At 39.8% G+C, this 27,292-nt stretch overlaps 1 protein-coding gene across 8 annotated transcripts in view; it reads right to left on the bottom strand.

Annotated features, from left to right (window-relative positions):
- Positions 1 to 1,473: 1,473 nt before the first annotated feature.
- The window catches only part of STAU1 (staufen double-stranded RNA binding protein 1), a 41,610-nt gene continuing 15,791 nt past the window's right edge, over positions 1,474 to 27,292 (bottom strand). For 3 of the 8 annotated variants that reach the window (XM_058176017.1, XM_058176016.1, XM_058176018.1), the window contains 12 exons: positions 26,365 to 26,521; positions 15,901 to 16,039; positions 13,669 to 13,834; positions 9,435 to 9,533; positions 7,754 to 7,984; positions 7,211 to 7,348; positions 6,382 to 6,528; positions 5,978 to 6,050; positions 4,749 to 5,065; positions 3,602 to 3,724; positions 3,169 to 3,254; positions 1,474 to 2,492 (listed from right to left, as the gene is read on the bottom strand). In XM_058176017.1, the coding sequence (XP_058032000.1) occupies positions 2,405 to 2,492; positions 3,169 to 3,254; positions 3,602 to 3,724; positions 4,749 to 5,065; positions 5,978 to 6,050; positions 6,382 to 6,528; positions 7,211 to 7,348; positions 7,754 to 7,984; positions 9,435 to 9,533; positions 13,669 to 13,834; positions 15,901 to 16,039; positions 26,365 to 26,521 (1,764 nt within the window). In that variant the 3' untranslated portion in view covers positions 1,474 to 2,404. Of the gene's footprint in view, positions 2,493 to 2,583; positions 2,640 to 3,164; positions 3,255 to 3,601; positions 3,725 to 4,748; positions 5,066 to 5,977; positions 6,051 to 6,381; positions 6,529 to 7,210; positions 7,349 to 7,753; positions 7,985 to 9,434; positions 9,534 to 13,668; positions 13,835 to 15,900; positions 16,040 to 26,364; positions 26,522 to 27,292 lie in introns of those variants that run through there. The other 5 variants (XM_058176020.1, XM_058176019.1, XM_058176021.1 and 2 more) reach the window with 5 other exon arrangements.

Below are 27,292 nucleotides of genomic sequence, written 5' to 3'. Positions count from 1 at the left end.
TCCAGACATGTTGGATTACAATATATCTTACTTAACTACAGACATGGAAGCGCAGCTGATAGCAAAGATCCAAAGCATTAATCCAATATCCAGCATAATAGTGGATAAACTGAGAGACTAAAAGGAGACCCAAATTCAAGTCTACCCTCATGAATGGAGGTACTGGATGACTTTGAGCCTTTATCAGCCCATTCTTTTCACAGGATTATTTTTGTGAATAGATGTTTGGAACATGGACAACTATGGAAAGGAAGGAAGGAAGGAAGGAAGGAAGGAAGGAAGGAAGGAAGGAAGGAAGGAAGGAAGGAAGGAAGGAAGGAAGGAAGGAAGGAAACTGGAAGTCTTAGCATGGATTCAGATCACCTAATTCAGGGGTTCCCAATCTTTTCTATACCCCTAGAACGCTTCTGATATATTCTTGCACCCCTTACAAAAGTAAATAACTATATGCATATAATTATGCATATACACTATAATTTTGAAAACTTCTAAACCCAAGTTTTCACATCCTCTGGAATATTGTCTTGCTCCCCTAAGGGGTGCGAGCACTCCTGGTTGGGAACATCTGACCTAATTCAACCATTGCATCCATTTTATTTGGAAAGGGTTTGAGAAAAGCAATATAACAACAAATTATCTTTCAATTATCTCTGTGAATAAAAGGATGGCACCGAACAAAGATACGCCAACTTATCGTACTTAACTGATCTTTATCTGAACTATTTAATACTCCAAGGGGAATGTATGTTGTTGTTAGCATGATTTATGGTAGGGCTTCTCCTACCTTACAGGAATTCTACTTAGGTTCAACAGATTACATGGTTATTGCAGTTAGTCATAGTTTCCAGCTGGGCCAGTTGTTGCAAACTATTAACCTAAAATTTGATTGACGACAACGACTTCATTTGGAAGGGGCAGGTGGTCTGAACAGGATGGACTTGTCTAGATAAAGGCCCAAGGGGTTCTTGTTTTCTTCCGGGAACATTGCACAATTCCAATTTCAGTGAAGTCACATTATAAATAATATTTAATTTTAACAAAAACACGTAACATTTAGTTTTTGTCCCGGCTTTAGCCACTGTTTGGTATGCTGCTTCTTGCCCATCCCCAAAGTTGTGTAGCCCCTAGTCTAAGATGACCCCAAGTAAGCAACAATCTGGGCTTCCACTCGTTTCATATTTTGGAAGGAGATTCCTGTTTACTTTTTTAAGAGTTAGAATTTATTTTTAGGAAAGTATGTATGTATTGTGTGTGTGTGCGTGTGCGTACGTGTGTGTGTGTGTGTGTGTGTGTGTGTGTGTAAGCCATGCTGAGTATTTACAAAGGTATATATAATTTTGAGTAAATTGTTTAATAACTTCACAACCAGTAATGTTATTAGTCTTAAATTTTCACTCATTATGTTACATTATTCAAAACCTGACGCAGTTAAAAAAGAAAGTTTTACGAAATCGACATTTAATAAAAAAACAATTTCTCCTCTTTTTTAGTATTTACCATTTATTGGACAAACACTACGTTTTACTTACATTCCATGGGGAGAAAAAATTCCAGCGTAAACAATGAACTGAAGCAGTACTTAACTTGCAATGCTATCGTGCTTTACCTGGACCATATGCAAAAACTTTATTGCCCACATTGCTGTGGGCAATAAACACAACATCAAAAGCAACACAGTTTATATATAAACATAGGTAATTTTTTTCAGCCCTACATGGAGATGTAATTAAACAGTATAAAGCACTCAGGAAAATCAATCTGCAGCTTTATATGCACTACATTGAGATCATATCCTGTACTGTACTGAGTTGGTGTGCCTTTATATACAGACACACACACACATTTTTTAAAAAACAAAGATTAGCGACCATTGAAGCTTCTCTTGCATTCAGGTTTCCCTCCCTCTTCCCTACCCATCAAAATATTCTAGAAATCAAAGTGATCAAATAAAGTTTAAAATTCTAAAATGTATAATTATTTCTTCAACTGTCTGAGATTTAGGGCGAGGTTCACCTTACTGACTTTTTGATAATCAAATGGTAGGCACACCTTTTCCAGTGAATTTTTTTTTTTTTACAATTTCATTAAAAACAAAAAAACTTAACACATACATGGATATGATCTTCCCAAGTTAGTTCATAGATAAGTGTGTCAGACAATCAAGTTTCTAAACTGTGCTATAGTTCTAGGTACAATTAAGAAACTTTTAAATGAAAAATTTATAGTGTCATTCAAAACAATGCAATGAAACTAAAAATTTTATCACTGTTTGAAAAGCAACGGTTATGATTTAGACACTACAGTGGGTTGTAGCAACTGTAGCACTCTAAAACAGTTAGGTTACATTATTAGGAAGCATTTGATTTTCTCTGGTGCTTTCAGGTTTGGGTCCAGTCAAGCCTGTTTAGGCAGTGGTGTCCAGTGTTTGTCCCAAAGTGTTTGAGCTAGCCGGTTTGAGGAGAGGGTCACTTTCCATTTCTTGCTTCACGCATCTGGAGAAAAAAAAAACCACCTTTTTTAGAAGAGAGCCATGCTTTGAATGATGGAAGATTCAGTTCTACAAAAGTTGATGATAAGACCCACCTTTTCTCTCAGACAGCAAATTACTGCTATATGTTTGTCCATTTGCTTTACGTGCACTGCCAACAATACAATTAAGTAACATCCGATAAGCAAAACCTACTCCAATGAAGCAATATAATCTATTTCATCCAAAGGGGTAGCTAAATGATGTGAGCAAAACCTTCAGGGAAAAATGAATGGCAGAATATTTTGCTGTAATCCAAAGTAAGATGATCACAGCAGTGACACTCTTTTAATTGGTGGGTTGTACACTGTGTTCAATGAGATGGGTGGCCATGTCAATTGCTTAAATAAATAATGCTGACATATAATTTGGGACATAGATTTACTTATTTATTTAAAATATTTACATAGCAGCCTCTCTTCCAGCTAACTCAGGGCAGCTTCCAATCAAAGTTAAAACATATAAAACTATATTAAAACTATAAAATTAAACAGATACACATTTCTCATATCCAACCTCCATTATTTGTAACTTTTTACATAGATACACTAAGGCAAGTATTTATACAAAACTTTCCTAAAATAGTAAATAAAAATCAACAGCCCAGATTTTGCAGGATTATGGGAAATATTTTCACTCACACAGACATTGGTCCATTTCCTGTTCTTGGCATCTCTGTACTTTGTTGGTCCAACTCAGACAGCAACTTTAAGATGTTTAATGCAGCCTGGAATAGGGAAAGTGGCCCATTCAAATTAGTTATATAAGAAGAGCAACTATTACTATATTTGATTAGAATTTTATTAGACAATGATACTGGATTTGCTGGGAATGCAAATAAAAATAGTTCCTCTGATGAGACAGAATTAGCACATCCTTAAGTTTTCCCATTGAAAGTTGGGAAAGTACATTCTTGTAGACAAATCTATTCTAGTTTAAATTGTCCAATACTAACTTTTCTCTGCAGAAACCTTTCTTAGAAGCAGGATAAATAAACGCAAGCGACAATTGTTCTTTTCTATCAGTGTCAAAAAGGGAGGACATAAGTACAAGAAATACTTATGGTATACTTACCATATCATGGCAAGATTCAACATCTTTTCCAATTCCATGGCTGATCAGTGGTGGCTGAGAGGAACAATTTATAAGAGATACAAATTCATTCTTGTTGTTTTTGGGGAAATCTTTGTACTCCACCTTACAAAGGAAAAAATGATTATTTTCAATTGTGTCCCTGATCTTTTTTCTGTGTTGAGTGTTCCAACACTTTAACCAGCAGTAATTCAAGAAATTCAGGCATATTAAGTACTGTTATACTGAAAAATAACTGCAGGATTTTCTTTTAAACAAAAACTCATATCCAAATACAGGGCAAAAAAGTGTTTAATTAATAACTAGTAAGACATTGCAAGAGGAGACGTGTGTTATGATAACAAAATAATCAGCACTCATAGAAACAAGAAGCACTGGACACAATTTTAAAAATTAAGAAATCTGGTGATTTCTCATGCAAAAGCCCAGTCAAAATTGTCCTACCTCAATGGGTTTGGTCCGTGTAAAAAGTGTGTTTAAAATTTTTTAAACCTTAATAGGACAATATGGAAGTTGTATGAGTTTTATAGCACCCATGGTGCTAGACTGCCAGCCCCTTACAGCTGAGAATCTCAGATAACTGGCAGTAATGTTAATAAGGACCCAGTCCACAAGCTGTTATGATGTGGGTAAAAATGTGAGTTTTATAATTCTACGTTTCTACTAAAAGTTTGTACCACATTAGGAGCACCCCAAGAGTGAAATCTTTCCCTGAAATGTTCTTAAGATTAGCAAGAGCTGATTGGGTAATTAGATAGAAGTCAAACTAATTCAAGGTATAAATAGAAAAATTCAAGAATCTCTCAACTAATAAGTCTCCTTGGAAAAGTTTTATGAAACACCTTGCTACAATAATCCTAATGCAGATGGAGGCTGAACAACTGCAATGCTGAAAAATGAGTTGGTAAAGAAAGACAGCAAAATAAGCAAAATAAAATATAACAAGATAAAGTAGCACAGGAATAGCCTCCACAGTCATCTATGTTATAGGCCGAGATAATTCAGAAAAACCTTCACAAAGAGAGGCTGACCTAAACCCTCTTCCAAAACGGTTTGTTGCTGAGTGAGTTGTTCAACTACCAAGCCCAACCCTACAGAGATGTATTGAAATAATCCACTTTTAGTTTACCTGGATTCCCTGAACACCAGAAAGGTAATCCAACTGTTCAGAAGGTCTCGTGAGAGGCCCATGGGGAACATGGCCCAAGGAACTGTTTTTTATAATGGTTTCAGCAGTAGGAGAAGTGCCACCATATAAAAGCTCTCTTGCAATCATGGCTGTCACTGTAGCCTTGGCAGGATTGGGGGCTGCTCTACTGAACTCTTTGGGGTGATGTCCTTGATTGACTCCTACAGCCTGTGCAACCTCAGGGACCATGGGAAGAATGCCAGCAGGAAGCTGCTGATGGCTGAGATAAGGCATCCTAAAATCATCCTCTTTATTACCTAATAAAGAGACAGAATACAAGAATGGAGATTTAACAGGCAAATTTGCTTACCTGCAAACTGGCAGATCATTGAATATAAAGTCTGAAAAGATGTTGCAAATCAAATCCATTTTTCCCAAAACAAGAGTGAATAGCTCAGGGCTAATATTATTTTCAATGCTGATCTTCTCAAAAGACTAGAAGAAGCTTACAAAATTAAGGAAAATGCATTTTCAGCATACAATGCAAATGATCTGTCAATCCCTCATTTTTTAATCGGAATGGACCAAATTCAATTTTTAAATTTATAATGAATTCCCTATTAATTCAGTATATTCTTCAAAAAACTAACTTGATTTAAAATGAACCTGAATGCAATGTATCATGCTTTAAATTATGCTTTATGACCCACTTGGGGTGGGGGAGAAAGCAATTTTATAGCTTGGGCATACATATTGTAGTTTGAGACTGAATCATTAACTGGAAAACCATAAAAAATGTTTGTTTGAGAAACTATCTATTTCTGATTAATACCTACGTAACTATCTGAACTCTTGCCTTTATGGCATTGAGAACATTTATCTTCCACTGCTGCCAATAATCTGTTTCTATTTGAGATTATCTTTTTATTAATTTTTGCAGAACAAATAGTATAAACACACATACAAGTAATTCTAATGTATCTTCATCTAATCATAAGTATCTGCGTAATAGCCAATGTACTATCTCTTATTTTTCAAAACAATAACATTTATATTTATCCTCTCAGATTCATGTTTTCAAATTTATAGTATTTATAGAATGTATTTATATTTTTCTTTAAATTGTTTTATATCAACACTTTATTATAAGTTTTTATTTCTTGATTTTAATCATTTAAATTAATCCACTTAATTATTATAGAAGTAAAACAAAATTAGAGGTCACTTACTACTAGATGTTTCTTCAGACCCAGGTTCAAAAAAAGTTACTTTTCTTCCATCACCTGGCTTTTTTACTGGCGTCTAACAGAAAATATTCAGATTTATTATTGTATTAACCTGAATGCAGAAGATGAAACTCTAAGTCAAAATAATGAACTTCCTGTCTTGTTTTAATATGCTTTCACAACTCAGCCTGGTCATTTCGCATTTGCTTTCCCTCTACTGTGAATACCTATGAAAGCGGTAATTTCAATCTTCTTCTGCAAAAACATTGTTTGGATATATATATATATATATTCTTTCTTATTGATCTGATTTTTTTAATGAAAAGCACATATAGTTAGCTGGAGTTGAGTTTCATTAAATGTAGGTATTACTTCATAAATAACAATATCAATCAATCTTGTATTACCTTTTCTTCTGTCTTTAGTGCTGGTTTTGGGGGCTGTGGTTGGGGGACTTTAAATCCTAAGAGCTCCAGCATGTTTTCAGCTGCATTGCGTTTGGCTACTTTCTTGTTAGTTCCCATTCCTTCAGCTGTGTGCATGCCAACTTTCACCTAGAATTACAGAAACAGCAAAGTTTTTTTCCCAATTTGTTTTGTTTTTGCACTTTTGAATTAGTCTTGACTCCTGGCAACCCAGAAGAGGTTTCTTTCTAGGTGTGAAAGAGACTGGCCCAAAGTTCCCCAGTTGGCTTCAGTGCTTAAGGCACAACTAGAACTCAAGTTACTTCATTCCCAGTTCAGCTTAATCACCATGCCAACCGGCTCTTGTATCTTTTTATAAAAAAGACGCATAGATGATTGTTTGCAACATATTCGTGTAAATATAGTCTGACAGAAGAGCTATGTTAAATGGAAAGATAAATTAATCCACTCACTGCCTTCATCTCATTTCTTATATCTGATTCAAGACAAATAACGCAGACAAATCTATGTCATGATCTCCCTTAGAAATTTCTTACAATGCTGTAAGTAAGTCTAGATTCTTAAAATCTCTATACTGTTCTATATTATTCCTATAAGTATGGATACCAAGTAGGTAAGTTAATTAAGTATTCCGTACTGGAATATTAACCAGACCTGACCTTCCCTAATTCTGAGCCCAGATAAGGTCAGCTGGATGCTAGCATAGAAAAATGAACTAAAATATTGATATTTAACAGCATTCATGAATTCAATAAATGAATTTGTTAGAATTAATTTATGCACAAAAAAAGGAGTGCCAAACTGTTCAAACCTGCATAACGAATTCCCGACGCCTTGGCAACCCACGCTCTGTGATGAGCATATACTCTGGCTCTTTCTCTTTCTTTGCTTGTTGTATTTGAGCCAGTCGGCTAATAGGATTCATACCTTGGCCATATTCAGGACTCGTCTGCAATTTGGACAGAAAAAGCTGACATCAGCTAACAGCTGTCAAGAAAAATTGTAACACAGCGCAGTCACATTACACACTCTTAAGGATCATGGGTGCACTTTTTTATTCTTAATTTTACAGAGACCTGGATAATTTGAAAGCGCCAAACAAATGTACTTAGCACATCACATTTATGACCAACTTCTGCATAAGGCTAAACATGCAGGCCAAACAAGAACAAGAAATGCCAACTTAGCAAACTTCATTGAAAAAGAGTTAGAGAACTTGGCTTATAGAGGGTAGCAAGCACATATAGCAATGCAAGTGTTATAGGAGTGACACAATGACAACAGCATTAATGCAAGCCAAGATTCCTTTGCTTCACCTCTGAAATTTCCTTGGATAGTTGTAGTTTTCTCTCACCTTGACTATTGTTTTCGTTTTCTTTTTGATTCGTGGCTTCATTTTCTCAACTGTAGGAAGGGGAGGCAGCTTCTTCAACTCCTCTAGGACTGCAATAGCTGCATTCTTTTTTGAAATCTTCTTGCTCTTGCCTTCACCTTCACCCATGAACTCGCCCACCGATACCTTTGTTACAAAGCTCTTCATATGCGGGGGACCGCTCTCCCGGGTCACCTGTTTCAGAGGTAAAAACTGAGTGAAAGCGTGATAAACACTTATTAAAAATGGTAAAGTACAATGGTTGTAAAAAATTTCATTCACATGAGCTAAACTGAAATTTGTGGGGGAAGTATGGTGGTCAATCAGTATTCTTGATAGACAGGACTATCTGTTTATTATACCATCCCTCCAGATTAAAAGTCTAAACACGGATACATATCTACACATTTAATTGCATGGTTTTTGCTATCTTATTGTCACTGTAATAAATTTAGTTGCTTATGGTGTAAATATTTTGACCAGCACAAAATTTTAAAGATTTTTGTAAAAAAAAAAAAAAAACTACACTTGGGCATGCATTCATACTAGAATTAAACCAATATCCTTATATTAATTCACAATGAAGAATCATGTTATTCCTAAGAGATACATTTGAATACTCTTTTATACTTTTATTTTTCATGCAAACAATAACAGAAATATAGTACTGTGCATTCTTAAACATGAATATATGTGACCTTTTAAAAACTGTCATGCCAATATCATTCAACAGTTGTGATCTTTAAATTCTAATGTTCAAGAAGTATCGAACCCAATGGCAGCATTTGGACATCACACTAAAACATAGTTTATTGATGTGCCTGAAATCAAAATGAGTCAAAGCTTCCCATCTTTTTTTTCTCTACTATCTCCATTGCCAGAAATAGAAATTCAAACTGTGGTTTCTGTTGTGATTGATCCACAGTACAGTAAACTACTTTTGGGCATTATGTGTCAACACAGCCAATAGATTCAGCAATCATTCATAGACATCCCTTTGCCGAAAGAGATTTCTGACTTTCCCCTTTCATACTTTGACACCCCCTCCCATTCACACGGCAGTCCCTCCTCAGCTATTCCTAAGGACTTGGAGACCTTCCTGGAATAACATGGGACACACTCTAAGGCAGGGCTGTCAAACTCCCGGCCCATGGGCCAGATGCGTCACGTGCTGGCCATACCCATGCCCGGTTTAGCGAAGGGGAAAAAAGTCCCGATACGTCACATGATGCCATGATGTGAGTTTGACAACCCTGGTCTAAGGATTGCAGCAAAAATCAGGAATTCCACATGCAAGTGAAAATTATCCTCGGCTCACTTTAAATTTTAAATTCGAGCTAATATATTTGTATATCCTATAATTTAATGAACTTTATTAATACACAGTGAAGTATTAGAACAGGATACTTGTGGCATCTTTCATTCTATTCTATTCTTTATGGAATAATTTAGCTGCTGCCAGCATATTATTTCTTTTAATTTTCATACCTGTAGTCTATTAAGAGGGAAAACAATTTAACTATTGGACCCAGGAAAGAAACATACCCTAATACAGTTTTAAGGGTCAGTCAGATCTGACCCAAATGTATTATCCCTGTCAAATGTTTTACTGCCTTCAATATGCTAAAATAAAACCGCTTTTAGAGCAATTAACTAAACCTACCTCAAAATTCACAGGCAAGTTCCTTTTAAGTGCAATCTCAAACACTTGGCTTATTTCAGATTTATTGAGATTTTCATCATCTGGTTCTCTCCCATTTATCTAAGAGAAGAACAATTACATTGAAGAGGCACAGCTGTCATACTAGCTCACTAACAACAAGACTACTACACACAGTAGAGGGTTAGTATAGGAATGTTAAGCATGTCTTTAAAGGCAGATTAAATTGAAGGCTCAGGGATGTCTCACTATGACTACCTAACATGCAAGTGAAGTGCCCAAAAGTTATTGCCTGAAAAATCTGTGAATATTCTGAAAGATGCAGGAATACATACAAGGAAAGGATATTTGATGTATACATGCAACAGCTTGCGGTAAGCATGTAAAAAAAATGGCAAGAAACTTTAGAGTTTCAGCAGGTATTGCTTGTATTTGTATTGTTGCACAATACAATTCAGCATGTATTATGTAAACAAAGACCAAAAAGATTTTTTTTCTATATATATTACCCTTTCTCAGCTACTTTCTGAGAAATGCAATTATTGCTGTGTGTCCAAGGGGAACTCTGAACCTGGATTTTTCTAACATTAGTCCTTTGCCCTTAACCTACCATTATATTACAAACTAACAGCAGTATGTGCATTTAAAGCATGTAGAAAGGAACACACTATTATAATAGGCAAGGCATAAACTCCTTTCCTTTACTGCAATTGTGAAACTTTTCCAACTGTTCATTCTATACTTAAAATATTAAAACTAACTCTATTTGTGGCAAAATCAATGCGATTTCTGAAACCTGGAAAAATGCCAAGTATTTCTTCAATTTTAGTTGATTGTATATTAAGAAAAAAAGTATGCAAATGGTTCAGTTACTTTGCATATCCTGTTTAGTGCATACTTCATTTTTGGAATTACTATCTATGCTATTGCAATAGCATTTACACTTATACACTGCTTCATAGTGCTTTGCAACACTCTCTGAGCAGTTCACAAGGTTAGCATATTCTCCTCAACAATCTGGGTCCTCATTTCACCCACCTTAGAAGGATAGAAGGCTGAGTCATACTCAACACACACTCTTATTTTAAAAATACAAGGAAAAGAGAAAAACAGATTCATAGAATGCTGAAATTTGAGCCCAATATAAAGTTTCCATACTTGGCACCAAGTTTACAATTAAATATGTTGAAAATCTGGCAGAATTAAAGGCAGATAATAATTCTGCACACATATTGAGAATTTGAACTGATAACCATCTTCAAATGTTTTAAGTATTACACAAATGGAATTAATTTGTTTTTCCAGTAGAGGAAAGGACTTGGATCAAGAGGTTCAAAATTCAACAAAGGAATGTTTTGGTAAACTTCAGGAAGAATTTTCAAATAGTACAAGCAGTGAACAAATTAACTTAGAAATCTGTAGACTTTCCTTTATTAGTAGCTTAACAGATTTCTTTCATCAGCATGAGGCTAAACTAGGTTATTTAGGACATGGCTTCCTTTTCCCCCCCTCCTTTTCCAAGTTTCAGAGAGATTTAAAAGATTTTTTTAAGCAAGTAAAAAACTTAATGTATATGTCATCCTAACTTTAAATGTACAAGCTTTGTTACAGTCCAAGCCAGCAACGTTAAATCTCATTAATATAGTCCAATGTGCTACATCATATTTGAAAATATAATCACAAAAGTAATTCTAAAAAATGGGTAGTTCAAATCAATACCTAATTTTCCAATGCAGACTACAGTGATTAATTTGACTGACTACCTTATGGTTGAACTGTGGAATTCTTGGTGCTCTCTGAGCCTGATTATATGTTGGCAGATGTTTCCGCTACCTAACTAGGGTACATGAATGTGCACGTGAATGTGGGGCTTTGTTTATATATAGAAACTTGCTGTGTCAGTTTTGATGGAAATGTGCTTTCCTCTTGTTCTAGCTTTTATATTTGAATGGTTTTGCCCTCTGAAAGCATTAGAAATATATAGGCAAGAAAGACAAAGCCTATATTTCATTTTAAAAGCCAGGAAATTTCTTTGACAGAACTCTCTTGATTCTCAATTCCTGAACAAATTTTCCACTGCAAGTTAATCACCTGGTATTTAAGCAAATCCATGCGTATTTGTATATATTTCAGTAATACTGGCGAATAAGATGCTTGGAAGAATAATTATTTGTTCAAGCAATTCTGAATAAGGGAGATCATGAGAGAAAGTCAGTTTTATGAGACAAAGGCAATAGATGTTTTATATCAGCTATTTTTATGGTGTCCACTTAAAATCAAATCAAGCAAGCTTCTGCTCATACATAAAACGACTTTAAGCCTAATTAAAATCATTACAAATTCAGAAGCCTGAACACATTGTTCAGGCAACTCATAGCAAGCAGCTATATGCTACACATGCTCTTCCACTTACAGCAGCAAAACAATATTGCTATGCCATGCAATGGTACACATCACAAGCACAACCTCCTCTCTTTCAAATTAGTTTCATGCAAAATAGCTTCATACAGGATGAAGGGATCATCAAGAAGCCGAAGCAAACAGCAATTCTTTAGAATTATACTGCTACAAGCAATAATGAAGTGGGTAGACAAAGAAAAAACAAGTAGGATTGATGCTATTTAGAAAGTGTCTGTATACGCATAGCTTTTCATACAGAGGATGCTTTGAATACAGAAGTGACAAGTTCGCAGATTTTGATCTTTCGAGTTTAGAGGAGTTTGATAGCAATGTTAGACAAGCACCCTACCAAAGAACCTGTAGAACTGCTATCAACTAGCACATTACTAGCTATAGTAAGAAGTCCTGTGGTACCTTAGCTTAACAAAAGCAAGTTTCTAGAGATCGCAGGCCATGAAAGTGCACAATACTTTTCATATAGGACAGTACTCATGCATCTGATGAAGTGTACTGTTATCCACAAAACTAATATAATAATGAGTGTTGTTAAACTTCAAGGTGCCACAACACATTTTAATATGCTGCAAAAAGACTAATGTCTCTCTAAAAACTAGTACTAGGCTAAACAGGCAGCTTCTAAAAGTACACCAAATTAAACAATTATACATCAATCGCCTTTCACAAATGCATGTGGATAGTACCAATAATTCAGTTCTGCTGCAAACAGATTACATTTTTTTTCCTGTAAACTAAAATATAGAGCTCAAATAAATAATATAATTTTGTGGTGCAGCTTAAGTGTTGATAATTACAGAAGGATTCATACCAAACAATTAAAAAAGAGACAACCTTATTAATAACTTTTGACCAGCATTGCATGAAATAGAATTACAGAATTCTTGGCTGCTATGGTTATTACTTAAATATATTCCCTGGGAGAAAGTATCCTATTTCTGCAATGCTTTATGACTTACCAACATACTAGGCACCTTTCATACATTTGAATGGGTTTACTAGGCACCTTTTTTGCCATCAATGTAATTTAGTTACCCACTGATTAGGATAATTGGTAAGGTACTGGCTTCAATGTTGTTCAGTTTTGGTAAAGTGCTTCATATGCTAGCCACAGTAGTTCATAAACAAAATGTAATTTTATTGAGTGAACTCATCAAACTGCAATTTTTTTGAATAAACAATTAACAAATGTAACTTAACACAATATGTAAATCCAGGCCTAAGCTACAAGAAACAGATAGAGAATGTTTCAACATTGGGCAATGTAAAAGCCTATGAATACTGAAAAACAGATTCATGCTAAGCCAGCAGTGTTTTCTATCCTGCCAATTTATAATCAGTTCTCAAGATTATTGTCCCTGACTAGTCACACACACGAATGGATTACACATCCATACTGAATGTAACTACTTTTATCTTTTAAGCTGCCTTGGAAGACCACTAAGCCCTAATATACAGCCTAAAGATATTTTAAGTAAACAAAAGTACAGTTTTGTTTATTGTGCCTATATTAAAACAATTTCTACTTGTTAACATGTTGATTATCCTGCAATCAACTTACGTGTCTCTCAGATGCTATTAACAGCAGATAACAGATTTATTTTTGATTAGCTAGAAGTACATGATGGATTCACCATAGCTAAACTGGGAAAGCCACCACAGGAACAGGATAAATGTCCCCCAAATAAAGTGCATATAAGTCTTCAAATATCAATGCCACAGTGTTTGCACACACTTAAACATGCTTAAACTTATTTTCAACGAACTTCAAAGCATAATCAAAAGCTTTGAATGGACTTGGATAATGCTCCAGACATACTACCTCTGGTTTCTCAGGCAGGGGCTCGTTTTGCAGGATTTTCAGTGCTTTAGCAGCTGCATCATGCTTAGCAGCCTGTCGTGTTCTACCTTTCCCATGAAACTGCTGTCCCCCTATAGAAAGCTCTACTTGATAGAGCCATGGTGCTACAGGAAATGGATAGAAGTACCTAAAAACAGAAAGATTTTACATTTCAGATTTCCAGTCCACATGAAGTTTCTCTGCCAGGAAACAAAGTTTAAGAGCTTACAATAAAAGCCAATACTGAACCAAATGGTTGGCCCTTCCATGTTTGAATGACAGACTGCAGCACACACTGTTTATCAGATTAGCCAAACTGGTTCACTTCAGACACATACAAGAATGGAAGCTCATAGAATTCCCAGAAAATTTGGACAAGGGAACTCTTAAGAGTTGCCCCTTTGGAGGATTCTTAGTTCAATACTCTATTATTACAGAATTGTCTCCATATAAAGCCAGTAACAAACAAAAGCATCATGAATCCAGCCCAAGCATATTTTTTTCATGTCTTTAGTACATTCCCTGTCTGATTTTGGTGTAGAACCAGTGATTTCCCAAAAACATGGGTGACATCCATATAATTCTTTCAAAACTTGCATGCAGTATTGAATTTAGTGTGTAGGTTTGTTTTCTATAGTAAAGAGAGGATGTGTTGCAAAGACCTGTTGTCCCAACATTCTCCTTCAAGCCATCCTCACAATGAAGGAAAAATCTACTTCTGAAATTATAATCTAAAAAAACTTGTACTGCCTGGCTCCAGAGCTCATAATGTGATAGAAAAGAAGCACTTATAAAACCCATGGGTAGTAATCATACTAAGACCATCCCACCTAACATTCAGGACTGTAATATAGCTAATGAAGCTAGAGAAAGGCCAATTTAGCAGTAATAGATGTGTGAATACATTTGCACAAAACTTGTTGTATCCACAAAAGTAAGCAACTAATGGCTTGCCCATGACTCCGTCAAATTTAGTGTAACATGCTCTGTAAACTGCATTAGTTGCCAGATTGTTTCTGGGATCAATTCACTGGTTGACAATTTGCTTCTTATAACATATAAAACTTGGAATGACGTTGGGTCATCTGAGGGATCACCTTTCCCTGGTTACAGGTCCCATCTATCAAAGAGTGCCATCTGATAGGACCCAGGAGGAGATCTTTTTCTACCACAACCACCACTCTTTGGAACATCATCCCCTCCAGAAGTTAGATTCGCTTCAACCCTGCTGGCCTTCTGAAAGGCACGAAAGACATAATTCTGTTAAAGTGTCTGGGCATCCACTTCCTTTATTTACTTGTTTATTTGTTTGATTTGTTTGCCGTCCATCTTGCTTCAAGGCAACACTGGGTGGGTTTTTAAACATCAAACTTACTAATGTAAACATACTAGCATTAAAGTTATTAATAAATGCCCAGCACTCTCTTGTTAATTTGAATTATTTAGTATTCATTTTTAATTCTAGCATTTTTGCTGGAGCATTTATTCTGGTACAAGGTGGAAAATACCAAACAGTTTCTCTCAATAAACAGGGACAAGAGACAATATTCTGAATTGGTAAACAGATGGACAGGTGATTTTTAAAAAGCTTAGGATTTTAAATGTGTTAAGCAGGTCTCACTGGAAAGATCAAGTCTATTGGCCCAGGGCAACAGGAGACAGGCTTCAATGCTGGGGAAAGAGAATATATTGTTCTTTTCAGAACACTGCAAAGCAGGAGGTTCTGTTCAACAATATAACACATGCTTTGCCCACTAAGTGCTGTTCAGAAATAACAAAGAGTGCAGGTTTTTCCCATCCATATTCTGTTATCTTTAATATAGTTTGGCTTTCAGATTTATTTATTTTTTTGCATTTTCTATCCAAAAAGGAGGGGGAAAAAGCTATGTCATTTCAATCATCCACCTATTATCATATTTATGCTTGGGAAGGTTGCACCATTAATTTATGAAGGTAAATTACAGTGCTCTAGCAGTGATTTCTTTGTATGAATCAGAGTGTATTTCAATAGATTTCCATTAAGTATATTTTTAGTTAATTCATGCACAAAACTTGCTATTTCTGGGAAGACCATTGGAACATAGTTGCTTTGAAACGAGATGGGCGGCAAATAAATTTCATAATAAAAACAGAAAAAGAAAATATTCTTCAGAAGCAAAACTGTTTTGGGTAACGCAGGATTTCAGTATATAAAAGTGCTGAGGTATGACCTACCGCGGGGGATAAGCACCGCCTCTCATGTTGTAGTTGTAGGTGGACCTCATCTCTGTGTAAGCATCTATAGGCTTGTACATAGGTTTCTTTCCCAGTTTCATACAAAGCGCATTCAGCTCCACGGTGGGGGTTACACTATCTAAAACAAAAACAGAGCAAGTGTTAAAAAGTGAAACTCTTTCATTTCATGCAATGCTGAGAACACCTAATCTGAGGGGGCTTTTGGGGGTAGGAGGAGAAGAACAAGACTTCTATGTAAAATGATGGATAGTAACTATATTGCAAGTCTTAATGTAATTTGCTAAGGAAAGATACTTGTTTTAATTAAAAAGTGTTAATGGAAATAATACCTGAAGACATTCTTCTTATATAGCACATAAGTTGCCTGATATTTGCAAACAGTATTCAAATACAAGCATTTAATTAGAAAGTCTTGAACTGCATGGGCAGGGGGAAAAGTACAGGAAATATTGAAAGTTATATATTACCAAGAAGCTTTGGATTATATATGCTTGATTAAACACAAATGCTTTTTTTCACTTCACTGAGTATACATGGCCCCTTTAGCTTGCACTCAATCATTTCTTGTATGCATATTATGACAATGTTTGCAAATCAGAATTCCACATAAACTTAAAGAGTAATAAGTAGGATTCTTCCAAGGACACTAGTGTTTTCCGAGGCATGTACTTTTGCTGCAACCTAGAACATATCTCTGAAAACTCAAAGAGATACCTGGGAATGAATGAGACTCCAGCAAGAACAGAGCATATAAATGAAGTTCTCTGGTTGCCAACTAAGATCTCAAAACCCACATTGAGAGTCTCAGTGGATTATTTTGTCCTGATTAAATATCAATGTTTTATTGTGAAAGAATTACAGAATTACCAAAAAAGCAAGAGTTCAAGGCGGAAGTTCTCATTTCACAGATAAAAGCAGCAGTTTATTAAAAAGCACAAGAATTCAACAGCTTTACAGCAAAGCATTAACAATAGTTACCAAGTAATATGAAATATTGTAGGATAAAGAATTAAGAGTAAGGATGAACAGGAGGTAGGCTTACATACAAAACTTTCAGTGCCCCAGAATACATTCCCCTGGGTACTTCAAACAGTAATTTTTCTTATTTTATAGCCCCAAAACTGTTTAAAGCAAAACAGGAAAAGAGAAAAGGAGCCAGATATGGAATGGGACAAGAGTTAGTTGAGTTAGTTGAAGATAGATTGGCCTTAATGGGCATGTAATTGCAGTGCAGGAACAACAGAGGGGAAAAAATGATTTTATCCTAAGGTCAGCATCCAAAAATTATACAATCAGCCCTGTAAATCTAAGGAGGCTTTCAAAAATCAGTTGTTAAAGGAATTTAAAGATGGTCCTTGCTTAATGATCGCAGCTGAGGCCAGCATCTCTGTTGTTAAGTAACACACTCATTAAACAAAACATCACTTGAGCACAATGTGTTTACAATGTCACATGTCACATTAACTCTGCTTGTTGGAAAACCAGCTGTGGAGTGCACAAACAATGATCATGTGACCATGGGATGCTGCAATGGTTGTAAATGTTTGCTAGTTGCAAAGCAGCTAAATGTAAATCATGTGACCATACAGTGTGACATATGTGACAGCCATAAATGTGAGAAGTGTTCATGAAGTTGTTTTTTCAGTGCTGCTGTAACTGAACAGTAGTTTAGTGAAGTCTATTTGTATATGGTTGTTGTGGGAAAAATAGGAGACAAGGGCATTAGGTATGTTTGACTTACATAAAAAGGTGGGATAAAATAACAACAATTTAATTCCTTTAACATGAAACTGAAAAGCCCACAACATTTCTAAAAGAGCTCTTTGTTTCTTAGCCTAAGTTTTCAAGATCAGCTACTTCATGTTCTTAAACACTGCTTTGTGATTTCAAGGAAAGCAAAGACAATTTATGAAAAACAAAATTCTGAAGCCATTTTCTAAACTTGGCATTACAACAACAATAATAGGCAAAGGCACACTATAAATGATCTAATTTTCAAGTTAGTAAAAGAACACATCATGCTATATACCAGAGGTTCGCAAAATGGGTGGTACTGCCCCCTGTGGGGTGGCGGGATGACTTGCGGGGGAGTGCTAAGAGGCAAGGGGGGTGGCAGAGGCGTGCTGGAGGTGGGCCCCTCGCAGCTTTGCTGGCTCGGCTCGCCCCTTGCCCTGCTCCACTACTATTTATTGGCCTTGCAGCATACCGAACCATTTGTTAAATTGCTGGCTCACCTGCCCCTCAACCCACTATTTATTGGCCTCGTTCACAGTGTTGCACAGCTTGCCTTAATGACACACTGAGGCATAGCTGCAGCTATTCTTTGGCTCCTCAACCACATGGCCTTTGCGGCCTCTGACCCGGCGCAGGTCTCAACCAGCTCCCTGGTACTCCGGGGAGCTGAGGGAGATGAAACGCCGGAGAAGACGCCTAGAGAGTTCCTGGAGGTCTAGTCGTTCAGAGGCTGATCGGACACTAGTTAGGTCCTATACTAGGACCTACCTAGTGGCAATGAGGGAAGCGAGACGTTGCTACGTCTCCTCCCTCATTGCGTCGGCAGATAACCGCCCGGCCGCCCTGTTTCGGGTAACTCGCTCTCTCCTTCAACAGGGAGAGCGGGATGACCCATTGCAGGGACGTGCTGAGGAGTTTAGTGGTTATCTATACGACAAAATCGTTCAGCTTCGGGACGGTCTAGACCAAAATTGGGTAGATCCAGGTGGGATGTCTGAGAGCCGTCTTGTTGAGATTGTTTGGGATGAGTTTGACCCTGTGGCTCCTGAGGACATGGACAGGTTGCTGGGTAGGTTGAATGCCACCACATGTTTACTGGACCCGTGTCCCTCCTGGTTGGTGCTGGCCGCACAGGATGTGACACGAGGCTAGCTCCAGGGGCTTACAAATGCTTCTTTGCAGGAGGGGGTCTTTCCGGCCGCCTTGAAAGAGGCGGTGGTGAGGCCTCTCCTCAAGAAGCCTTCCCTGGACCCAGCTGTGTTAGGTAACTATCGTCCGGTCTCCAACCTTCGCTTCGCGGCAAAGGTTGTAGAGAGTGTGGTGGCATGTCAGCTACCCCGGTACCTGGAGGAAACCGTCTATCTAGACCCGTTCCAGTCCGGTTTCCGGCCCGGTTACAGCACTGAGACGGCTTTGGTCGCGTTGGTGGATGATCTCTGGAGGGCCAGGAATAGGGGTTGTTCCTCTGCCTTGGTCCTATTAGACCTCTCAGCGGCTTTTGATACCATCGACCATGTTATCCTGCTGCACCGGTTGGAGGGATTGGGAGTGGGAGGCACCGTTTATCGGTGGTTCTCCTCCTATCTCTCCGATCGGTCGCAGACGGTGTTGACGGGGGGGCAGAGGTCGGCCCCGAGGCACCTCACTTGTGGGGTGCCTCAGGGGTCGATCCTCTCGCCCCTCTTGTTCAACATCTATATGAAGCCGCTGGGTGAGATCATCAGTGGTTTCGGTGTGAGGTACCAGCTGTACGCTGACGACACTCAGCTGTACTTTTCCACACTGGACCACCCCAGCGAAGCTATCGAGGTGTTGTCCCGGTGTCTGGAAGCCATACGGGTCTGGATGGGGAGAAACAGGTTCAAGCTCAATCCCTCCAAGACGGAGTGGCTGTGGATGCCGGCATCCCGGTACAGTCAGCTGCAGCCTCAGCTGACTGTTGGGGGCGAGTCATTGGCCCCAATGGAGAGGGTACGCAACGTGGGCGTTCTCCTGGATGGATGGCTGTCTTTCGAAGATCATTTGACGGCCGTCTCCAGGAGAGCTTTTCACCAGGTTCGCCTGGTTCGCCAGTTGCGCCCCTTTCTAGACCGGGATGCCTTATGCAGGTCACTCATGCTCTCGTGACATCTCGTCTGGACTACTGCAATGCTCTCTACGTGGGGCTCCCCTTGAGGAGCACCCGGAGACTCCAGGTAGTTCAGAATGCGGCTGCGCGGGTGATAGAGGGAGCCCCTCGTGGCTCCCATGTAACACCTCTCCTGCGCAGACTGCACTGGCTGCCTGTGGTTTTCCGGGTGCGCTTCAAGGTTTTGGTAATGATCTTTAAAGCGCTCCATGGCATAGGGCCGGGTTACTTACGGGACCGTCTGCTGCCTCCGAATGCCTCCCACCGGCCCGTGCGCTCTCACAGGGAGGGACTCCTCAGGGTGCCGTCAGCTAGGCAGTGCCGACTGGCAACGCCCAGGGGAAGGGCCTTTTCTGTGGGGGCTCCCACCCTCTGGAACGAGCTTCCCCCAGGACTTCGTCAACTTCCTGACCTTCAGACCTTCCGCCGCGAGCTTAAGACACATCTATTTATCTGCGCAGGACTGGACTAGATTTTTAAATTTTAATTGTTTAAATTTTAGATTTGATTTTAAATTGGGTTTTATTATTTATGTCTATTTTAAATATTTGGCATATTTAATAAGTTTTTTAGATTAATGTTTTACTTTGTATATTTATGTTGTTTTTATATGGCTGTACACCGCCCTGAGTCCCTAGGGAGATAGGGCGGTATAAAAGTATGAATAAATAAATAAATAATAAATAAATAAATGGCCCAGCCTGCTTTCCTACCTTTGCCAAGGCTTATGACGTGGTGGCCTCCCACTCTGCTCCCAAACGCCCACCTCGGACTGCCCCCCACTCTCCAGCAGAACAGCCAAGTACAGCCAAGTGCTGCCCTCGGGGGAAGAGGGGCTGGGAAAGGTGATCGACCTGCTCCCGCCCAGCTGCCGGCCGCAACCTACCCCCATCCGAGTACCTCGCTAGTGGCTGGTGGCCACGTGGCTAGCAAGCCGCTGGGTGAGCAAGCCACGTGGCCACGTGGCTAGCAAGCCCATCCAAGCGCCTCGCTAGTCACCCCATCCAAGCGCCTCACTAGCCACCTCATCCAAGCGCCTCGCTAGCCATGCAGCCGCCAGCCACTAACAAGGCGCTTGGATGAGGGTAGCCAGCAGCTGGTGGCCTCTGGCTACCCTATCCAAGCGCCTTGGCCTTCCGCTAACCCGGCAGCACTGTCCTGTGTCTGCCTCCCACCCGCGTGGCACCAGCCTACCCTACCCCATCTGGTAGCTTTTCTCCACCCCAGAACACTGGCTGAGTGTCGTAATGGGCTCCAGGAGGAGGAGGAGGGATGCCATCTGCCCCATTGTGAAGCTCAGTAAGAGCAGCCAGAGCTGGCCGCAGGCACAGTCAGGCGGGCACACATGCAGTGGGGCACAGGTCCAAGATGCTGTATCCAGGCCGAGGGGCGACCCGATGGTGTGGTAAGTACGCTGCCGCTGCTGGCACTGTCGCCACCACCCAGGTGGGAGAGGAAGAAAGTGAGTGAGAGGAGGAGGGACGCTGTCTGCCCATTGTGAAGCATAGTTACAGCAGCCAGAGCTGGCCACAGGCACAGTCGGCTGGGCACACACGCAGTGGGGAGCAGGTCTAAGCTGCCGCATCCAGGCCAAGGGGCAACCCGATGGTGTGGTAGGTACACTGCCATTGCTACTGCTGCTGCCATCGAGGCGGGAGAGAAAGAAAGAGAGATGAGGGAGAGAAAGGGGGAGAGAAAGAGATGGAGAGAAAGAGAGAGGGGGCAGAAAGAAAGATGAAGGAGAGAAAGAGGGGGGAGAGTTGGCCACACCTACCTAGTCACATGCCCACTTAGCCACGCCTACCCAATCACATGCCCACTTAGCCATGCCCAGTCAGCCACACCCACAAAACCTGCAAACCACTATTCCAAACAATGCTATTTATAGGGGGTGGGGCTGGGGAGCACCGAGATTGAGTCTGTATTACCAAGGGGGCAGTGGACTGAAAAAGTTTGGGAACCACTGCTATATACCTTAATGACTCTGGCAGCAGTAGGCAAGATTTTAAAAGTTTATCAGGTTATTCAATCAAACAAAATGTTCCCCTTAAAGCTCTTATGTTTCTGATATTTGCTTGTGATTTAAATATGCACCGTGACATACACTGACATGTAAATCTGAATTGGTTTGCAATTCTCAACCTGAACTGGGTCAAATCAAATAGAGGTCTGGCCATTATTTTTCCCTATGAAAGAGTTTCTATCTATTTAAACAGACTTGAAAATTATCAGTGAATCTTAAAAGTTCATGAATAAGTTTGCTACTTTTTTTGTTCTGTTGTAAAAAGATATTGCCTTGATTACATTTCAAAATAGGATCAAATAAGATACTGAATCATTCAGTAATGGAAAGTCATACATCTGAATACTTTGCAATTTTATAACTATTTTTATTTAGTCATACTTGCTGTTTAGCAAACTATGTGGAAAAGTATCATCTATACCACTCCAAATGTTCACTTTTAATGTACCGTATATACTCGAGTATAAGCCGATCCGAATATAAGCCGAGGTACCTAATTTTACCACAAAAACTGGGAAAAACTATTGACTCGAGTATAAGCCGAGGGTGGGAAATGAGGCAGCTACTGGTCAATGTAAAAAATAAAGATAGAGCCAAGTAAAATAACATGAATATTTATTTGAACGAAAAACAATAAAAGTGCAAAAGGGGGTCCCCAAAAAGAATATGGTATCAAAAATACAGTATCTTTAAAAGTAACAGCAACCAAGCTAACGAGAGCTAAAATCCCTCAAAACTGGAGTTCTCCTCCTCCTCATCTGTTTGTCCAAACAGAGCTTCAGCTACTTCAGCTTCTGTGATGTTATCCGATATACGTTGTCGCCATCACTGAGTTCACAGTCGCCATCATCACTGCTGTCACTCTCATACAATGCGCTGTCTTCACTGCCATCCATAGCATTACTAATGCCACATTTCTTGAAGGCACGTTGCACCATGTCCTCTGGAATATCTTCCCATGCATCACGAACCCACTGTGCTATTAGTTCTATGTCTGGCTTTCTCAGATTTCCAACTTTTGTCAGACGAGCTTGACCAGATGTCATCCATTCATGCCACATCCTTCGCACATGGTCCTTGAAAGGTTTATTTAAACTGACATCTAGGGGCTGCAATACAGATGTAAGCCCACCTGGAATAACGGCCAAAGTGACTTGAGATGACTTTGCCAATTTTTTTATGTCATCAGATGTGTGGGCTCTGAACATATCCCAAACTAACAGTGATCTTCTAGTCCAGTCCCCACTCCTCAAGCAAGAGATCCTATACTGTTTCAGACAAAGGATTGTCCAGTCTGTTCTTTAAAAACCCTCCAGGAATGAAGTGTCCAATAAGGTTCAAATTGCAAGTACCGGTAGTCCTCAATTTAAGACTGCAATTGAGCCCAAAACATTGTTTTGTTATTTTTCCCTAACTGTATGTATCCCCTGCCCCCATTTTACGTCAGCCTGCCATCAAAGCGAAGCACGGCTGAATATTATTATTATTATTATTATTATTATTATTATTATTATTATTATTATTATTATTATCATTATCATTATCATCATCATCATCATCATTATTATTATTATTATTATTATCATTATCATTATTATCATTATTATCATCATCATTATTATTATTATTATTATTATTATCATTATCATTATTATCATTATCATCATCATCATTATTATTATTATTATCATTATCATTATTATCATTATCATCATTATTATTATTATTATTATTATTATTATCATTATCATTATTATCATTATCATCATCATTATTATTATTATTATTATTATCATTATTATTATTATTATTATATGATGATGATGATTTTTTTGCATTGGACAGAGCGAGCTTCAGTTTACCAAACTTTGTATCTTTTAATGAAACGTGTTAGTCTGGAAGGGACTGTTTGAACTCACAAAACACTTGCAACTTTTAGTTCCGTGCTGAGGATTTTTGGAAAGCAGCCCAGCAATATTTATTTATTGCTCGGACTGCTCTTATTTTCACTCCCCTTTCTTTCTTTTCCTTCCTCCTCCTCCTTCTCTGCCTCTCTTCGCCCCCACCTCCCGGGATCCTTGCGGGTCGAAGGTTCTGCCCTGCCTTACACCAGCCGCCCACCCATGCCAAGGTCTCCTGGCTCTTTCGCCTCTGTAAGCAGCGGCTTCTCGGCAGCGCCGCCTCCCTCCATGGATCGGCTCCTTCCCCAGCACTGAAGGCATCCTTAGGAATACACCTCCACCTCCAGGAAAATAAAAGAGGCAGAGAAGGTAAATCGCCCGCCTGCTCGGAAAGGAAGGGGAGAGGACTCCAATGGAAGAAGGGAGAGGAGAATTACCAATAACAAACACAAAGAGCTGGGTTAGAGGTGCCTTGTCATGTACAAGGAGATCAGAGAGGGCAACCACCGCGAAACAATAATCAGACTCAAAACGGGCTGCTTATTTGCCATTTGCTCTGGGTAGAACGGGTTTTTTTTTTAAAAAAAAATTGGTTTGGAGAAGGAAAGCTAATTTGCTGATCTGCGCGAGGGTCGGTTTCTTTTGCCTCCCTTCTTCTTCCTCCTCCTTCTTCCCACCCTAGCTTGCAATGCCCCCATCTCTCCTCCTCCTCCTCCTCCTGCTCTCTCGGGGAGAAATTGTTTGTTCTTGCCAGATTCGCTTCCAAGAGGCTTTTCTTTTCCACCTCTTTCTCCCCACCTCCCCAATTTCCATAGGGGGGAAAAAAAACCCTGGGGAAAACTTGGCAAAAAATAAAATAAAATAAAAAGTACTGAGTGCAAATGTTTTTTTTTTATACTGTAGTTGGAGTTTTCCACGTTTCTTTCACATTCAAGGCAGCATTCTCCCCCCATCCCTCGCTGCTTTTCCAAAACATGCTTTGAAACCTTTGCATTTTATTGGGATGTATTCGTGACAAACGCCCCCTCCGAGGGCGAGAGGAGGACGAGTAAGAGGAGGGCGAGAGTGACAAACAAATAAAGAGAGTTCTTCTCGCCCCTTGGCGTTTGTCACCCTCGCCCTCCTCTCCGAAAAGCCGAAATTGAGTGCGAAGCGGCAGTGGGGGTGGGGGGAGGCCGCCGTGAAGTGCCGGCTGGGGGAGCCCGGGATTGAAGTGCCGGCATGCTTTGCCAGCTCGGCCGGCTCGTTTTGGGGCGGCGGCTGGCCTCCGGCGTTTTCTTCCGCCGCTTTTTGATGGCGGCGGCGGCGGTGGTCGGCGGAGGGGGCGGAGGGGGCGTTCGACATTTTCGCCCCCTCTCACTCGTCCTCCTCTTGCCCGCGGTGGGGGCGGAGGGGGCGTTTGTCACCCTCGCCCTCCTCTCCGAAAAGCCGAAATTGAGTGCGAAGCGGCAGGGGGGGGGGAGGCCGCCGTGAAGTGCCGGCTGGGGGAGCCCAGGAGCCAATCCCGGGCTCCCCCAGCCGGCACTTCACGCGGCCTCCCCACCCCCACTGCCGCCGCACTCAATTTCGCCGGAGAGGAGGGCGAGGGTGACAAACGCCAAGGCTAGAAGAACTCTATTTGTTTGTCACGCTGAGGGGCGTTGTCACTCGCCCTCCTCTCCGAAAAGCCGAAATTGAGTGCGGCGGCAGTGGGGTGGGTGGGGAGGCCGCCGTGAAGTGCCGGCTGGGGAGCCCGGGATTGGCCCCGGCCCCCAGCCGCACTTCACGGCGGCCTCCCCACCCACCCACCCCCACTGCCGCCGCACTCAATTTCGCCGGAGAGGAGGGCGAGGGTGACAACGCCTCCGCCCCCACCGCTGGCAAGAGGAGGACGAGTAAGAGGAGGGCGAGGGTGACAACGCCCCTCCGCCCCGCCCCTCCGCCGACCACCGCCGCCGCCATCAAAAAGCGGCGGAAGAAAACGCCGGAGGCCAGCCGCCGCCCCAAAACGAGCCGGCCGAGCTGGCAAAGCATGCCGGCAGCATTTGGGCTCGTCCTGCCGGCCCAGCTGTTCCCGAGGGCAAAAAACCCTCTCCCTGGGTCGGCTCTGCAAGGGTAGACTCGAGTATAAGCCGAGGGGGCGTTTTTCAGCACAAAAAACGTGCCGAAAAACTCGGCTTATACTCGAGTATATACGGTAGTCTATCATAATCAGTATTTTTTTCAAAAAAAAGTCTTTTAAAAAATAAATTGGGTAATATTAATATATGTGATCTACTTCTGGAGTTAAATGCTAAATAAATCAATGGATAGAGGAATTCTTGTTAACCAAATTTCACATTTGTAAATGAAAAATCAATGTGATCATTTCAAAGTTGAGTATTTACATCTGTCAAACGGACAATTCATTTTCACATAGTATGAGTTCAGTTCTATCTAGCAATTACCACACTTTAATTTATCATATACATTTACTTCTCTTACTTCTTTTAAGCCAAGTCACCCTAAAATGCCAAGAAAAAAGAAAAAAATTGGCAAGCATACTGTCTGTTTTCTTAAAACATGTTAATATAGCACAAGATTATACTTTAATTTAAAAGCAAAATTCTCAAGTTCTGCCAATAATCTGTATGTTACTGAAATTTCTACCTTTCTTATGGCAGCAGCTCATACTGTACCTGGATTCTTTCCTTCATTGCGAGATGGGCGAGCTGTAGGTTTAGGAAATCTTGTCCCTTCCAAAGCTTTGGCAGCAGCTGCATGTTGAGCTTTCTTAATACTAGTTCCTTCAGCTTCCCAATGCTGGTCCCCAAGAGTCAGCTGCACTGTAAACACCTAGAAATGAAAAGTAAGCTTTAACTTTCGCTGCCTGATCATGTATACATAATTTGTATATGGTGTTCAAACATAAAGGCTAAATGTTGTAAAATCCATATATCATTAGTATAACACAGTGATAGTTTAACTCTAAAGCTTAGGCTTGCTGTATAGAATATGTATAAGTTACTTAGCAAAAGTGAACTGCATCAAATTCCATCTACTTTTTAATAAAGAAAGGCCTTATTTTTTTTTCTATGGGTTTCATCTCTCCAACTGTCTTTACATACCAGTATATCTTTCCAAGAATGTGTTTATTTTTGAAAGGTAAAAAAATATTAAATACTCGCATGATCTAGGACCTATTTTGTAACTAACATCTCAAAGTATGTTAGGGTTATATCTTTAATTTAACCTCATTTGCTATGCTACAATAATTTAGTAGGTATTTTGTTTATATAATTTCCTACTACGGTGCATAACCAAAATAAAAGAAACCAGTGGAAAGCCACATAAAGATTGACTGAAACATGTAAGAAATTTATAGTTAATTGTATGATAAATGTTTTTATGTTGATAAGCTGTATAAAGTCACAGTGAAAATGTAAACATTATAAATCAGTAACTACACAAGGAACATTAAAGCTAGTTTGGCATTGTGGCTAAGGCATCTAGCTAGAAACCTGGAGATCTTAGGCCTGTCACTTTCTGTCACTCTAGAAAACAGGCAATGGCAAACCACTTCCAAAAAACTTTGCCAAGAAAACTGCAGGGACACCCAAAGAGTTA

This window comes from Ahaetulla prasina, chromosome 3 (genome assembly GCF_028640845.1).
Source record: "Ahaetulla prasina isolate Xishuangbanna chromosome 3, ASM2864084v1, whole genome shotgun sequence".
NCBI lineage: Eukaryota > Metazoa > Chordata > Lepidosauria > Squamata > Colubridae > Ahaetulla > Ahaetulla prasina.
The sequence above is the reverse complement of the archived record's forward strand: the minus strand, read 5'-3'. Positions and strand labels throughout refer to the sequence as shown.